General features: G+C 47.8%; 1 protein-coding gene across 3 annotated transcripts in view; it reads right to left on the bottom strand.

Moving 5' to 3' along the window:
* Nucleotides 1-17,811, bottom strand: part of TMPPE (transmembrane protein with metallophosphoesterase domain) — a 76,051-nt gene that overhangs the window by 916 nt on the left and 57,324 nt on the right. For 2 of the 3 annotated variants that reach the window (XM_004774191.3, XM_004774192.3), the window contains exons 14-15: nt 17,050-17,181; nt 15,104-15,358 (exon numbers count right to left, since the gene is read on the bottom strand). In XM_004774191.3, the coding sequence (XP_004774248.1) occupies nt 15,104-15,358; nt 17,050-17,181 (387 nt within the window). The remainder of the gene's footprint in view (nt 1-15,103; nt 15,359-17,049; nt 17,182-17,811) is intronic. The other variant, XM_045089072.1, reaches the window with a different exon arrangement.

The following is a 17,811-nucleotide window of genomic DNA, read 5'->3' as shown; positions in this document are numbered from 1 at the left end:
TTCACTGGGTTTTGGAATGTTGTCCTGGGTCCCGGGGGACCACTGCCTCCATAGGCCAAGCCTTCCCTGACTTCTCTGTCCGCAGAGGAGAACTGCTGAGCTGTCCCCCAAGGAGACGCGCTCTAGTTGTTCGCTCCCCCTCCCAGAGGCAGGGCTCGGCCACGCTGTCTCTGTGCATGGGATGAGCATGGTCTGCAGCAGCTCAGGAATCCGGGTCACCAAAGAGCTACCCTCAAACACGAGGAAGGCCACACCTGCTCCCAGCTTGCTCTGTATGCTACAAAGACCATTTCTGTGAGTAGAAGCTCCCTCCCCTATAAAACTGAGAGAACAGAAATGCCTGAAGAATGGGGACCACGTTTGGGTGTATCTACACAGCCCTCGGACACCTGCATGGGCTCGGGTTTGCTCACAGGGGAGGACTTAACAGACGGCTGAATAAGTGGAACATTCTATTACAGAGAAAGGGGGGGAGGGGAGATCACACAGACACAGACACACACAGAATGAATATATGGGAGAGGAAGGAAGGAAGGAAGGAATAGAGAAGGGAAGGAGAAAGAAGTGAAGAAATTTCTATCCACAGTGGTGCAAATATACTGGGGCCTCGGAGAAGGCTCAGCCACGCTGTCACCCGCTGAGCCCCGGTCCCTGCAGGCTTCACGACCCAGCTGCAGCCTCTCCCCTAGAGCAACTCAGCTGCTCACTTTAGGTATTTTTCAGTCTCCAGGTGTTCCCTTTAGCCTCACTCCCTCTGGATTTCCTCCCCTGGTTCCAGTCTTAGTCCTGCTGCTTCCCGGTTGCTGGGCAGTAGGGCAGGTGACTGGGGACAGAGGGAGGAAGCATCGCTGTCCGGGGGCTGGCACCAGGGGCAGAGCCCAGGGAGTAACAGAGCTCCTCAAACTACCATAAAACAGATCACATGCCTACATAGGAAGCCAGTGATTGAAAACCATCTGTCTGTTGAATTAAGTCATTTAGAGAAAGGATGACAGTGTCACAGTTCTCAGAACTGTTTTACCCTTGTTTTTACCGCGGGATATGCTATCTCTAGCCTTCCTACCAGGCATGGGCCATGACAGCCTTACCAGCTTCTTATCAGATGAGGATCTGCTGGTGCCTTGTTTTTGCAGTGCAGAGGAGAGCAGCACTTGACTTTCGAGGCTGAGGGGGAGACAGGTTCAGACGGAGAGCAGCAGGTGGGCTTCACAGTGTCCTAACGAAAGCCAAGCCCACCCCTAACCCAGTGATGAGGTAGACAATGAGGAGGTCTGATGCCTCCTCTCACCTGAAATTCCCTTTTGTGAGGATCCAAGGGACTGTCTCTCACATCCCTTGTGCTAAATCGGGCAGGTCCATCTGGAAAGCTGAAAAGCATTTTCCTGAATCCCCTTTGCCAGAGGGTTTTGGGTTAAAGTTGGTCAAAAGAGGACCCTGTTTGAGACTGGCCCCGTGGAAGGCAAGCTGAGGCCATTGCTTTTGTGGGAGGTGGTCATCTCAGACACAGGGCTGACAGAACCAGGGACATCCACAGGTTCAGCCTGTCCTCGGTCCTCTGCTGCATGTCTGGCTCATCTCCCTAAATGCTGCTCTGCCGACCAACTGTGCAGTAGCCTCACAGGGCAACAGTCCCAAAGACCTCCATATGAGCTCCTCAAAGTACTACTCTGGCAGCTAGACTTGCTTCGGAAAGCCCCTGGGGCCGGCCTGACAGCCTGGCAGGGATCTTAGTACATCTGCCTTTGATTCCTGGCCCCTCTCCAGCTTTCACTCTTCTGGCTCATTCCACATTTGTGTGAGGTCTTACTCCTACTAGGGAATACTCATACTCATACTCATACTCATACTCATACTCACTGTGACAGACAGACAAGTTCCCAAACTGTGGCTCCTAGTTGCTGATCACAGTTGATACAATTTTTCTCCAACTGATTCCTTAATTCTGGACATAGCCACCCAGCTGCCCCCATTTTCTCCCCCAAATGATCACCTGAGGCCCACTGTGGGCCATCCACTCTCATATGAACTCTACCTCCTGGCTCACCCAGATGACGCCCCAGTATGTAGAGATCGTGCCTTGCACATCCCCTCTAACATTTCCCGAACTCAGGGTTATACCTTCCATGGCCTTGGTTAATTCTGGAAAGCTACGAATTTCTTCAGGACAAAATGACCCTCCACTCTGCTCCTAACAGAATGGGCATTAAATGAAGTTTAGGGTGGCCTGGTTGCCCTGCTAGGACAGGAATAAAGCATTTGGAAAGAACAAACAAGGAATCTGGGAAGAACGGGTCACCGGCCCATAGCTCTGAAGCACCGGGTTGAACAGAACCATCTGCAATGACGGAATGTTCCGCACCGCCCCACACAGCAGCCACACGCACTCGGCATGGCTACTGAGGGCTCAAAATGTGGCTACTGTGAGGAGCCAAATTTTCACTTTTCATTAATTCACATTTAAACCTAAACAGCCACATGTGGCCAGCACGGTGGAGGAACGGTGAGGTGCCTGGCATTACACTGTCAGACCACAACGTCTGCACTTCTCTCCGCCCTCACGTCCGTCTTCTAGAGAAAGTCGTATTCGATGTTGTCTCAGACTCCTGCAGCCTCCTCACAGGTCCCCTGACTGCTTCATTAGCAGCAGCATAATGAATATCAGATGATTTTTGCTCATTCTCGCTTCTGACCTCCTCCCAAGGGCCCCAGAAGACCCAGTGCCTGCTTCCTCCCCGCCATTCTTCCCACACCTGCCCACTCAGACCCCCATTGGACTTCCCCCCACCGTCACCTGGACACACCAAGCTCCTTCCCATGTGCAGTAACTGTTCCCGCCACCCGGAGGGCTATTCTCCTAGCTCTTAAGCCTTCCGAGGGCGCAGAGATCTCATCCGCACCAGCGCCTCAGGGCGGGAGCTGCGGTCATCCTCAACTCCCGGCCTTCCAGTCCAGGTCACACACTACCCCCTCAGGCTCTTCTTTTTCTTCTAGTTATTGTCACTGTTTCCTATCTGTATCATTTGTTTGATTATTGGCTTATCTGCTATTTCCAGCACAGATTCTACGAAGGAATAATCTTGCTCACAGTGAGACTCTCAGTGCTCAGCAAAGTGGGAGTCAGTCTATACCTGGCAGCCCCTGTTAAAGAAGACTGGCTGATGATTCTGTCTGAGAACAGATTCTGGGAACGGGTGACATGATGTCCTACTGAAAGAATATTCCAGGTTCCTCTGCTCCCAGCTTAACAGTTTTAGAGAATCCTGTTCACTGGAAGAAAAGTAAAATATTTGCATTGCTCCTTGATTAGCACTGTGATTTTTAGTTGTAAAAAATTACTTTAAAAGACTCAAATTTGGGGGGGCAACTGGGTGGCTCAGGTCATGATCCCAGGGTCCTGGGATTAAAGCCCGTGTTGGGTTCCCTGCTCAGTGGGGTGCTTACTTCTCCTTCAGCCTCTGCAGCTCCCCTTGCTTGTGCTCTCTTTGTCAAATAATTAAAATCTTAAAAAAAAAGTCAAATTAAAAAAAATTCAATTTAAAAATATACATACTCTAATTATTTTTCTCTTTAAAAAGTTATGCTGAAATTTGGGGCGCCTGGGTGGCTCAGTGGGTTAAGCCTCTGCCTTCAGCTCGGGTCATGATCTCAGGGTCCTGGGATTGATCTCTGCAGTGGGCTCTCTGCTCAGCAGGGAGCCTGCATCCCCCAGCGCACTGCCTGCCTCTCTGCCTACTTGTGATCTCTGTCTGTCAAAAAAAAAAAAAAAGTTATGCTGAAATTATTGGCGGCAGGCGGAGAGTATGCTCATGTTAGTAAAAGTAGACTGTTAATGACAGAGAGCCCCACTGGGGCCAAGCATTCCTAGAGTGAATACCAATGACTTCTGGGGCTTCGTGGGGGCTGTCCCAGCTAAAATAGTTCCTGACAAAGTCTGACTTTCTCTGACCATGACTTGACCCCTGGCAGACTCCCCACTCTGCTATTATCACCAAAGTGATAATAGTTCAATAAATGTTAGCTTCCCAGAAATGTGTGACCTGCTTCTTTGTTAATCAGACAAATTGTGTGTCTGTTTTAGATTCTCCAGATAAACACTATTGTCTTCTAAGAACTTAAAAGCAAAAATTTCGATGCTGTTTTAAGTCACAATTGAAAATTTTCAAATGTGTTCTGGTGTTCCTTCAAAAACAAGAAACTGGTTGAATGCTGACTCTGTCAAACTGAAAGAAGTCACGGAGACAGCTGGAGGACTTACAGTGGAACAGACCAAGGTCCATTTCTCAAGGTGAAAAGGCTCTCACCACACACAATTAATGAGTAATTGTGATGTTAATTTGGGAAAACAAAAGAAAAAGATTTTTTTTTTTAAAAAAGGTAAAATAGTGAGGGGGTTGCTTAGATAAGATGGTAAAGAGATCTCACTGTGCAGATCTCAGTGCCAGGGAGAAAATGAATTTTCCGCAGCTGATGCAGCCCACATTCCTTGCTTCCTCCTTGGTCTTGGAGCAATAAATAAACCTATGATCTCCCTGGATTTTATGACAGACGCAACTAGAATTAAAGCCATGAAAACATAAAATGTTACATAAAAGATAAATCATTTCTTCCTTTTTTTCAAACCCCACACATAAATTCCTTTCTTCTCAGTCCCCAAAGTTCCAGAACTGCTTGACCTTTTTAAGAGCACCTCACCTAACAGTGGGCAACATGATGCCTCGAGTTTCTGGAACAAAGCTACAACCACTGAGTGAAAACTGCTGTGTATTTGCTACAAAATAACACATATTCAAAATTGCAGGAGACCCCCCCCACACACACACCTCGCTTCAACTCAGAGCCTCTTTGCTCCTGTTTACGCATAATTCTTACAAGGTTGTTACTAAATTTTTAAAACATTTTTACATTGTATTGATTTTTTAAAAGTAAGCTCTATGCCCAATGTGGGGCTTGAACTCATGACCCCGAGATCAAGAGTTGTATGTTCTATGGAGTGAGCCAGCCAGCACCCAGTTTTGGTCCCAAATTAATATATATCATTGAAAAGAGATTTGATTGTCTAATTTCCTAGCTTATAGGGCTTGTGACTAGGAAACAATGAGTTAGATGTAAATAGTAGACTTTGTCGGGGGTAAAAATAACCATAAATCAGGACCCAAAAGTTTAAAAAGCATCTCAGATTCAGAATGAAAGTAGAGTCAACAGGGCTAAGACTCGTGGGGCAGGCTACAGAAATGGCCTCAGTTCTCGGCAGCTGTCCCCCATCAAGGGACAGAATCTGTTCCTCCCTCCTGTGAATCTGGCTGGTCTAGTGCCTTGCTCTGGCCGAAGTATATGGAAGAAGCGACTTGTGATTTCTGACTTTGGCCTTAAGAAGTCTTCCAAGTTGGCAGTCTTCCCCTGAACATGGCCGGTCACCACACGAACGAGTCTGGGACAGCTAGCTGAATGATGAGAGAGACATAGCCCAATCTCCTCGGTCACCTCAGTGGACAGACAGCTAACTTCCGTGAGAACAGCCTCCTTGCTGACTAGAAAGGCATGCCCAGCTGAGACCAGCAGAAGAGCAGCCCAGTTTGCCAACACCCCAAATGAATGAATTATTGTTTCTTTAAACCAGGAAGGTCTGATGGTTTGTTATACGGCAAAAGCTAACCAATACACCTCAAGACACATTAGCGTGCCACTTTTCAGTAAAGGAAATTAGGTTTATAAACCCGATTTAAAAACAGTAGAGGCGCCTGGGTGGCTCAGTGGGTTAAGCCACTGCCTTTGGCTCAGGTCATGATCTCAGAGTCCTGGGATTGAGTCCCGCATTGGGCTCTCTGCTCAGCTGGGAGCCTACTTCCTCCTCTCTCCTGTCTGCCTCTCTGCCTATTTGTGATCTCCATCTGTCAAATAAATAAATAAAATATTTTAAAAAAACCAGTAGAGTAATTTTCTAGTATTCAGTTCCTCTTTTCCTAAACAGTCACCAGATCCTGTCAGGGCTGCCTGGTGGCACATGTGCCCTTCTTGGGGTTGTTGTAAATGACGAAGTGGGAGGACACACATGAGCATGCAGCCTGGCGACATGCAGCTGCTGGCGTAATTTCCCATGGTAGGACCCTCGCCCTCACTCCGGAGTTCTACTGATTGAGTCCTTTCCCAGCAGCTCCAAACTGGGACAGTTACCCCACTTCTGCATTCCCATTACAAGCACTGAATATATGAATAGATACTTTTTTTTTTTTTCGAGATTGTATTTATTTCGAGCATGAGCTGGGAGGGAGGAAAGAGGAGGGGTAGAGGGAGAGAGAGAATCTCAAGCAGACTCTGTGCTGAGTACAGGGCTCAATCTCATGACTCTGGATCACGACCTGAGCCAAAATCAAGATGCTTAACCGAATGAGTTTCCCAGGTGCCCCTGAATATATACCTTTAACTTGCATTGCAGCCCATCTCCTGATTTGTAGAGCCATCTCTCTATAGACCCAAGACTCCCAGGTCTTCTATAGGCTATCAGGCCTCGCAACATAGAGAACATTATGTCATTGTATTGAATGTAGCTTTACTTACTTATTCTTGCTATGTTCCAGACTTGCTGGCTACTTCCTCTTGGAGATTAGATGATTAGTAAGTACTTGAGGCTGAACATATTTAAAACAGAGCTTCTGATCGCCGCAAGCACCCCACCTGCCCTCCTCCAGCCTTCGCCCCTCAGAAACTAACCACACCCTCCCCTCCCATTACCCGGGCCCCAAACTCCTTGACTACTTTCTCTTGAACACCATACAGGATCCCTCAGCAAACCCTGCCTTTTCTTTTCAGTACGAATCTTGCACTTGTCTTCCCCAGCACCCAAGCCCACAGTTCCTTGTAGGATTGCCATACTAGCTTCCCATCAGGAATTCGTGCATCAAGCCTCGCTCTCCTATAATCCATTCCCACTGAGATTCAAGCTTTAATAGCCAGTCAGCTCTTTGACTCTCTACTTAATGCTACCACCAGAATGAGGAGAAGCCAAAATCTCCACCTCCTGAGCCAATCCCTCGTATCCCACACTCTCCCCCTTGCTCACAGGATCTTTCTCTCTGGGCCTCTGCACGCACGGCTCCCTGGCTCTGGAACGTTCCTCCTCTGGCTCCTCATGTGGATGATTTGCTCTCATCCTTCAGGCCTCAACGGCCACCTTCTCCGAGAGGCGCCCCTGACCACTCCTTATGCGGTGGCTTCAAAAGAAATCCATACATTCTTAACACTTCTCCCTTCAAAAGGCAGAACCCAATTTCTATCCCAAGAACAGAGACTGGACTCAATGCTCTATTTTGACTAACTGGATGTGATAAAGGCTACATGACTTCCTAGGCTAGTTTCGGCCTGTCTCTCTCCTTCCTAGATCACTCCTCTGGGGAAAGCCAGTTGTCATATCAGGAGGACACTCAAGCAACCTATGGTGAGGCCTGCTGGGGAAGAAGTGAAACCCCTGCCAACAGCCAGCCCCGGCCAGGCAGCGGCTATAACTTCATGACAGACCCTGATCCAAAACCACTAGGCCAAGCTGGTCCCAAGTTCCAGACCCAGAGAAACTGTGAGCTTAATAAATGCTTATCATAGTTTTAAGCCACTAAATTTAAGGGTAAAATTTGTTACACAGCAATAGGTAACTGTTATGCCACATAAGATAGCAACAGCTTAACCCCATTCCTAACTTTAGGTCACACTGTCACATTTAATTTCTTCCTAATTGTCACCACTATGTGAGATCATAACATTTACTTATGATGTCTTCCCCAGTAGCAGTGTCCTGCCTAGCCTGCTCACATGTTGAATACCAGTCCCCAAGTACTTCATAGTTTCTGGTACTTTCTACACACTGTTGCCATATTTGATCATATCACTTTGATGATTAAAATTGCCCCTAGTTCTACAAAGGTCTCAAGGTAATACCAAATTCCTTGATACATGAGGCCATAAAGCCACCTTTCCCACTGCACTTGCTACCACTCCCTTCCTGGCTCCTTCTAGGGTGTTTTCTGTGACATTGACCGATTCTCCAATTCTCTGGACACCAGCTGCATGTCCAACAATTCAACGATGACATCATCTATCTGGAGCTGGGGTCAGATCCCACAGTTTAAAAGGGCTCTGACCCACACTTCTGAACTACCAGCTACAAATTGGGGGTTCCCATAACCTCCTCCTCAGGTTCAATAATTTGCTAGAATGGTGCACAGAATGCAAGAAAACATTTTACTTACATTTGCCCTCTCCAGGTGTACCTGCCAGCACCTGGATGTGTTCACCCACCCAGAAGTTCTAGAGTTTTTACAGAGCTCCATCTCCAGCCCCCAATCCCTACCCCAAGAAGTCAGAGGTTGAGGAGTAGAGCCAAAAGTTCCAATCCTTTGATCACTTGGTGTTTCTGGTGATCAGGCCCCACTGGCACCAGAAAGTCAAATGATGAGGGTATTGGAACTTTTAAAAGCAAGATGCAGAAATAATTTAAATAGATGAAGGGATCTTTGTCAGTGCTTTTTTATTTTTATTTTTTAAATTTATTTGACAGCGAGCGAGCGAGCGACCAAGCATATGCAGGGTGAGTGGCAGTGGGAGGAGGAGACCAGGCTCCCCACTAAGCAGGGACGTGGACCTGGGGCTTGATCCCTGGGCTCCAGATCATGACCTGAGCTGAAGGTAGATGCTTAACTGACTGAGCCACCCAGGGGCCCTGTCAGCCCTTTGTTAGAAATTCTTTTATCTTGTGACTTTTTACATCTTGAGAGAGGGAATACTTGCCTTTAAATAACAAAATTACTTTTAGTCAGTATTCTATTTGCAACTTTAGCTTTCAAAGTATAATAATTCGGGTTGAGGAAAGGAGGGCGTGACTCCACACTCTCGTCTCCACCGGAACCCACCCTGAGAGGCTAATAAATGCAAGAAGCCTGCGGCAGATGCTGCTCTGGGACCACGCACAGCACATGGAGGAGACAGAAAGTGTGGAGACGCATGGCGTTGGCGGAACATCTCGCTTGAGCGATAGATAGCACACGTGACACAGCCAGCACACCACCCATCTCAGGGAACTTGTGGTCAGATAAGAGTTCTGTGCAGGGGGCGCCTGGGTGGCTCAGTGGGTTAAGCCGCTGCCTTCGGCTCAGGTCATGATCTCAGGGTCCTGGGATCGAGTCCCACATCGGGCTCTCTGCTCAGCAGGGAGCCTGCTTCCTCCCCTCTCTCTGCCTGCCTCTCTGCCTGCTTGTCATCTCTCTCTGCCAAATAAATAAATAAATAAATAAATATGAAATGTCAGAATAGGCTTAACTCACTGAGCCACCCAGGTGCCCCCTGACATTTCATATAAATGGAACTTTCACATATATGGCTTGTGATTGGTTCCCTTCACCTAACATGCTTTCAAGGTTCATCCCTCCATGTTGTAACATATAGGATTACTTCATTTTATGGCAAATTTATTTTCCATTACTACACATCTAATAGACTGTTTACTCACTCATCAGTAGGTGGATATTTGAGCTTTTTCACCTGTTGGCTGATTCTGGATAATGCTACTGTGACCATTTGTGTCCTAGATTTTGAGGAGACATACACATTTGGTGGGCTTCTAGGGTTCCAAACTTTCTGACACATTTGTAAATATCACATGTCCATGTGCCTTCCAAACAGGAAGTGAAAAAGCCATGGGACTGACAAGATGAGCGCGGAGCCCTGGTCTACGCACTTAGCCCAGCTCCTCATTGGCCTTTCAGGCTCTGTACATTGCTGCCTGCCTTTCCATGTGGGCCTGCAGGTTGGACGGACCTGGGGCTCAGGGAGCTGTGTTACCACCTACTTCTGCTCCTCATGCAAGTTCCCTGGCTCTCTCGAGCTGCTCCTCTGCAAACTGGAGGTAACAACAGGGCATCATACTACGCCTACTCTCTTGGCCATGATGCAGCTCATGTCTCCAAAGTGTGGAACACAATGTCTGGGTCAGGCACTCTCAGGTGGGATGCCTTCAGGACCTGATGAGGCCCCTCTGACTTCCAGAGATGTTCATGCTTTTCCATGTCTGCACCTTGGCCTTTACCGTTCTTCCACTTAAAATGCCCTCCCTTACAAAACTCCCTCTGACTCTGGTGAGGGGTGGTCCGCCTGTCAGGTCTGCTTCCACCCGAGCCACCTTGCTCTTCTCATGGGTCCTGTAGTGCACAGTTTCTCTCTGCTTCACATCTCCTCAAAGTTCTCTCTCTTAAAGCACAAAACTGGCACCACCTGGGGAGCAGTGTTCGTCTTCTCGTCTGCCTTGGCCCTGCAAAGCCCCTCATCACCAACAGGGCTGCCTGAGGGCCTCCACTCCTCCCACCTGCTTTCTTCTCCCGGGGGAGAAGGGGGTAGCCAGGGATGGGGGAGCTCAGCAGCACAGCCACCTGGGCTCCCTCCACCTAGAGCATTTACAGAGCAGCCAGGCCCCAGGAGGCGAGCAGGATGATGAAGAAGCCGAGCACTTTGAAAAAATGCCCCCTGTGAAGCTTATGGCCTAGTGGGTGAAACTGAGGGGCTCGCCAAAGTATGGAGTCTGGGTAGGGCACAGACGGGGTGGTGGGCCTGTCCTTTCCCGGACTAAGGGTCTAGGAAGGTTTCTTAGAGGAGTTAAGGCTGGTGGTGACAGATAAATAGAGACGGCAGGGTGGGCAGGGTGAGGGAGTGAACAAGCATGAACAAAGGAGATCTATGACACAGCAGGCCACCAAGAAGGAAAAGGGGACAAGGAAGGAGGGGAGGAGAGCAAGGAGCAGGGGAAGAAGAACAAGCCTGTGGCTGAAATGGGAAGATCCAGTGAGGGTTTTAGTTTGTTTTGGGGTCTTAGAGATCCCAGGTGTCACTTCTTGGCTGCAGCCTGGAAGCTGACAGAGACGGAAAGGCTGACAAAATGCAGGACAGGAGGCATGAGAGCAGGATCCTGGCCTGGAGGAGGAAGGTGGGGAGGAGATTCAGAGCTTAGACTTCCTCCTAGGGCCACCAGGCAGGAAGTGAGGGTAGAGGCAGAGATAAGTCTGACAGGAAGCTGAGGGAACAAAGGAGTTACACTTGATAGCAGTCAAGGAGGGTGAGGGGGTGGGGGAGAAGTACGGTGGCTTCGGGGAGAGGTGAAGGTTAGAAAGACCAGCTGGGGAAGGGGGAAGACACCAAAGGCTGCTGGCAACTTGGGGACCTCCAGAGGCTGGAGAGAGTGAGGGGATTGGAGCCCTGATGAACACGCTGGAGAGGCCCCCAGCAGTGCTCAGTCACTTGTGGAGGAGTAAAGGCCAATGGTGGATCCACTCAAAAATGGAGGATGAACAAGGAGACAGACTGGAAGACTGGAAGGTCAAGGGGACCAGCGGACTGATGGCTTTTCACAAAGAATAGTGGTGATATCTAGACTGGATAGGGAAGAACTATGGCCTTAATGGTGGAGATTTTCAGATCATCAGTAAGATCCAAGAGCAGACTGGGGAGACAGCGTTTGGGGGATAGAGACATGTAGCAAGAGAGGGGATATCACAGCTTCAAACTCTGGAGGTGTGTTCACCAAGATACAGCATATGCTCGGTCATGAAACAAGTTTCAATAAATTTAAGATCGTGGAACAATCACCATGATTCAATTTTGGGACATTTCCATCACTCCAAAAACAAACCTCGTATCAACCTGCAGGCCCCCTCCATTCCCACCATCAGCCCCAGACAACCATCAGTCTCCTTTTTGTTCTCTACAGATTTGCCTTTTCTGAACACTCCATATAAATGCAATCCTGCAGCAAATGGTCTTTTATCTGGCTTCTTTTACTTAGCATGTTTTTCAGATTCATCAACTTGTAGCTTGTACCAGTAGTCTGTTCCGTTTTACTCAGGACACTATCCCTTTGTACGAATATGCCACATTTTATTGACCCATTCATCAATTGCTGGACATCTGAATTATATCCAGTTTGGGGTTGTTATGAATTATGCTGCTCTGAATATTTGCATATACGTCTTTGGGTAGACATAGGTTTTCATTTCTTTTGGGTATACACCCAGAAATGGAACTCCTCAGTCCTATGGTAATTCTGTGTTTAAGCTTTGAAGAAACCTCCAAACTGCGTTCCAAAGTGTTTGTACCATTTTATGTTCCCACAAGAGACACAGGAAAGTTCTCATTTCTCTATATCCTCACCAACATTTGTTATTGTCCATCTTTTATTGGTATAGCCATTCCAGTGGGTGTCAAGTCACCCACTGTGGTTTTGATTCGTACTTTTCTAATGATTAATGCCATTGAGAGCATTACACATGTATGTATCAGCCATTTGTAATCTCCTTTGATGAAATTTGCACATTTTTTTTGACTGGGTTGTGCATCTTCCTATTATTGAGTTGTAAGAATTCTTGATGTATTCTAAAAACAAATCCTTTGCTAGATATATGATTTGAAAATACTTTCTCCCAGGTCTGTGGCTTGGATTTCCATTTTCTTAATGATTTCCTTTGAAGAGCAAACATTTTTAATTTTGGTGAAATTCAATTTAACACTTTTTCCTTTAAGGATCATGCTTTGGGTGTGCAATGTAAAAAGTCTTTACCTAGCGATGCCTGGATGGCTCAGTTGTTAGGTGTCATTTAAGTTTAAATGATAGAATGGGGGGGCACCTGGGAGGCTCATTCATTAAGCATCTGCCTTCCACTCAGGTCATGATCCCAGGGTCCTGGGATCAAACCCCGTATCAGGCTCCCTGCTCAGCAGGAAGCTTGCTTCTCCCTCTCTCACTCCCCCTGTTTGTGTTCCCTCTCTCACTGTCTCTCTCTCTGTCAAATAAATAAATAAACAACTAAAAAAAAAAAAGTCTTTGCCTAATTGAAGGTCATAAAGACTTTCTTCCTTCTCTTAGAAGAGTTTTATAGAGGAATTAAATTAGAAATCAATAAAAATAAGATACGCTAAAAAAACAAACTCATAAATAAATGGGAACTATATAACACATTTCTAAATAATCTATGAGCTTATTTTTTTGGAGAGAGAGAGAGAGGATGGGGAAAGGGGAGGGAGAGGTGGGGAGGGAGAGAATCTTAGACAGGCTCCATGCCCAGTGCAGACCCTGAGATCATGACCTGAGCCAAAATCAAGAGCTGATGCTTAACTGACTGAACTCCCCAAAAGCCCCCCAAAGGCATTCCTGAAACAAAGGTGCATATCTTTTACCCTCTTCTCTTCTAGCGATTTACTTATTTTTTTCCTCTTCTCCTTCAGAGTCAAAATTCTCACAAAGAATGTTTATACTCAAGTCTCACATTTATGTTCACATGGTTGTCTCTTTACCTGACATTCCTCAGCAGCAGGTAATGCAGCCTGTGGATGCTTTGCTTCCTGAGGGACCTTGTTACTAAATCCAAAAGAAGGGCTTTGGTCTTCCTCTTACACATCCCCTCAGCAGCACAGATGCCAGTTTTCTTCCTCACTCTCTGCCCACCACATATGTGCCTCTTTTCTTCCTTCTGCATCTTTCTCCTTAGAGGATCTCCTCTGTCCCATGCCTTCAATGACCATCCACACACAGATGACCTGATACATATATTCCCAGCCCAGAGCTCTCCTCCGACTTCTCCATCCACAGAACCCAGAGCCCTCCTCCAGTATCTTCTCTCCACTGTTCTCAAAGGCCTCTCAAACTCAATCTGTCCAAATCCAACTCACAATCTCCCCTCTCCTAGTCCATGTTTTCTTCTGAAATTTCTTTCAGTAAATGGTACCATCTCCTTAGTCACCACCCTGGGACCTAAGAGTCATCCAGGATATGTCCTTCTCTTTAAACTCCAATATCCTGTCCATCATTACATCTCATTGATTAAACTTCACACGTCTCTTAGATAGTTTACGTCATCCCCATCTTGGCTCCACCATCCTAGTCTCTCATTGAGACTATGGTCCAGCCACCTAGATAGCTTCCCCAGATCCATAGGTACCCTCACCCAACCCTCTCTGCACCCTGGGATCAGAGAGGTTTGCCCATCATAATCATGTCACGGCACCGTTGCGCCCTCCTGCTTCAAAGGCTCTCAACGTAGACAAAACTTTAATGTGGTTTAATTGGCCTATTCCAATCTCATCTCTACCCACTTTCTAGTCTCTTCTCTGAAATACACTCCACACCCAAACCCTATATCTGGGTCCTTTGCCAGTTCTTCATGTTCCTCATTTCCCCTCTAACCACACGGCCTTTGCACATGCTATCTCCTCTGCCTAGAACATGTTTCCCTCCCCCTTTTGCCACATTAACTTTTTCTTATCCTTCATATCTCTGTCAAGCTTCACTCCCACAGGGAAGCCTTCATGGACCTCCCCGACAAGGTCAAATGCCCCAGTTATTATCAACTCCCATATTCCTTTTTAGCAATCATTACAGGTGTAGTCTTCCCATTTAATCTGGGTGATCATGTGATTTGGGTCTGTCTCCCCAACCAGTGTGTAAGTTCCATGAGGGCAAAACTCATAGTTGGTTTTGTTCATCATTGTCTCCTTAGTGCCTGGCACAAAGCTTGGACCCATAGTGGCCACTGGAAAATACTTGCTGAATGAATAACTAAGGCATGGTAATGTCACCCAGCATGAAAATAGGACGGAAGGAAGTCATGTGAATATTTTCAGAGAATAAAATGAGGGAGGGTGACCAGGAAGTAAAATGGCCAAGGAAGAGCTGAGGATCATGGAGATGCCCCCAGGGTGGATGCCCCCAAGGGGCAGGGCTGTATGAAGGTGGGGTGTTGCGGGGGTACAGAAGCAGACATGGACAAAAGAAAAAACAAGTTCTCCCAATGATCCACCCCTTTGCCTGGACCAACTTTTCTTCAAGAGAAAGAGAAAGTGTCCCTCATAAGCAGTATCCCAAGGAGCTACAGCTTTTCTTAGAGGAAGCAGGGAAGCCATCATTTGCTCAAGGAAGTTGCCAGTCAGTGAGAATGGGGCACATTCAAGCTGGCCATTGAGTCTCTGAAGATTGGCCAACGTCCCCCTACTGAGGAATTGGTAAACACAGAAATCTGTGACACAGCATCTCATTAGCAGCTCTTTTGGACTCTTTATTGCTTTCCACGAAGACACGTACCTTGGTCCATCCAGGAAACTGGATAAAGGTGTCCTGGGGCAAGTCTGGGATTCCACTGGGAATGGAAAAGTTCCCCATATAAAAGGCTGGCAGACTGTAGTTAGATGAGGTGTGGGCCAAGGCTTTCTTATGGTGGCGCTTGTTATAGCCATTCCAGTCTTGCAGGGGTCTGTGCACCGCATTCTCGGTGTCTAGTGGGAAGATCATCCAGTCCGTGAGGATTTTGGCACCGAGGGTCAGGTTAGAAACAAGACCCTGTAAAGCAGAGACAGAGCAAGGAGCTGGGGTGGGAAGCAAAAGGCTTCAAGTGTTTCTGTGTCCCTGCCCTGAATCCTTGGGGAGAGCACACTGGGATATGAAACACCAACAGTAAGTGAGACTCAAACCATGTGTACATCAAAGTGATGCTGGGCTGGAGGCCAGAGCTCCTGACCCCACACCCCCAGTCTTCAGAGTCACTGCTGAATGGACAGGATGGTGGAATCTGAGGCATGGGAGAATGAACGCAGTCAGGAATGAAGAAGAACATTTAGTCGCCGTAACGGGGGTTGGAGGGACAGACGCTGTCCCTTCATATAACCAGGAGCAAGTCCTGGCATTGAGCCCCTCAGCAGCCCTCATGGGATGATCATACCTGAGTCCATGTACCCACTGCAGGACTCAGGGAGGTGACATAAACAAGGACACTGATATCTGTGAAAGAGTAGAAAGGGAGTGATGATGATGGCGAACAGCTGTGCCACTCGTCCAGTGGGGTCAGCAGGCCAGGTGTCCACGGAACCAGCCACCTCATCGAAGCCTATGCTCATGGCTCAGCTAGCTTCCTCTTCCCCCCGTCTCATGTGGCAAACTTCTCCACTCCCCGTAGGATCCCAAATCTGTCCCAGGACAACTCTCAGTACCGAGCCTCAATTGCCCACTTAGTAACTCAATAAACGTGAACCAGGCAGACGTGTGCCGGGCTCTTTGCTGGGCACTGGGGACCCAGCGACTACACAAGAATGCCTGTCACAGCATGTGTCAACATGGGCTGTGACAGCCAAACAGGAAGGCCACTAATTACAGCCCGAGCACAAGGACTTTAATAGGGACATCTCTCTTGGAGGTAAAGGTTGCCCTGCGTGGCCATTCTCTAAGAGAGTAACTGCCTTGCTACTGTGCTGCCAACAAGAGGGTCAGGAAAAAGCCCCATACACTGATTCTGTCCTAGAGCGGGTGGTACCATCAGTCCTCGGATGCTGGCCTTCTCTCCTCTAGCAGACAGAGAGCCACCTGCCGGGAAGCCTGCATCTCGACATCTCCGCAGCACCCCCGCCCTGAGCACCTTGTGGAGCCTCTTACAGAGTACGAGCTTAACAAATGTCGGCTGAACGACGCTCCTGAAGATGTTGTCCAAGGAACAACATCTGGGCTACACACCTGGACATATGGTAACCAGCAGGGGTGAGAGGCCATGCACTGAGGGAAAAGGCTTTCTACGATTCAAGGCTTTGTCATGGATCATCCACATCCAGAACACAGAGCAGACCAAATGCTGGGCTGGCTTTGTCAGGTACATGTGGGCCTTTCGAAAGCGAGCTGGGTTTGTTCAGCAAAGGAGCAGCGAGGTGGAGTAGTTTCCTCCGTCTGTTTCCCTCTACCGGGTGACTGAACCAAACACCAGGGAAGGGTTCTCTCTGCAGAGCACAACGTTCTCATCACCTGCAGAGGAAAACAGGTCTTCAAACTAACCCAATTCTGAAGCTGCAAAAGAAATCACAGTAGGTTCACTCGCCGAACTTGGCCGAGAGTGCAAGCTTTCAAAAACCGCCTCTATGTGAAGGGGGCTAGAGGAAAAGAATGCATATGTGAGAGTTTTTAAATGGCCTTCCGGAACCTTCTTGGGTAGCACAGGCACGGTCCTGTCAACCTCTGAACATCACTCCTGACAGTGAGGCCGGTCCTACCTTAAAATCATTAATATATCTGCCATAGTTCACACGCCCCATGTTTTCCACCAGAAGGTCCAGAGTCGCTCCAGCTTTCCCGGTGATGTTCAGAGAGGTCACAGAACTTCGCTCCAGGACTCCCTGTGGCACCTGCAGGGTCAGAGTCCAGTGGGAATTAACTGGAGTGAGAAGGTCAGCAGAGAACAGCTCACTCAGTTGTCACACTCATTTTCCTGTCTTGAAGGGTCACTGGACTCGAGAGGCCATGCTCTGCTGGCCCCTTTGCCCAAGTCACCGGCTGGGAGGTCAAGTTCCCCCAAACACTGCTTCCTAACCAGGCAACTCTCCAGATGTGGCTCAGGGCAAGGGGAGGTGGAGGCTGGCTTCCTTGGCTCTGGGATGTTTTGCTGCATGTCTATTTTTAATAGGAAGGGATTCCTGCCACAGGAGCTGCTTTGTGTTTCACAGCACAAAAGGCAGTCATAAAAAGTGGCTTCTAAACAACGTGGAGAAATGAGGCAAAATCAGATAAATGAGATAAAATCAGAGTTAGGTGGAGCAGTCTCACCTCAAGATACCTGATGGGGAGCATTAACCACGTAAATTATGTAACAGAGTGAGGAAAAACAACAGACACTTAAGCAGCAACATACTCCTAACTTTTTAAAAGGGGAGGTTTTTTAAAAATTGAAGTTACACTGACTATAATTCGCTAAAACAACCCCTAAGACGGAATTCAAGAGACTGCCATCAAGGTACATGTGGGCAATATACACGTAT

Source organism: Mustela putorius, unplaced genomic scaffold (genome assembly GCF_011764305.1).
Source record: "Mustela putorius furo isolate JIRA1106 unplaced genomic scaffold, ASM1176430v1.1 tig00003834_pilon_pilon_pilon, whole genome shotgun sequence".
Classification (NCBI taxonomy): domain Eukaryota; kingdom Metazoa; phylum Chordata; class Mammalia; order Carnivora; family Mustelidae; genus Mustela; species Mustela putorius.
The sequence above is the reverse complement of the archived record's forward strand: the minus strand, read 5'-3'. Positions and strand labels throughout refer to the sequence as shown.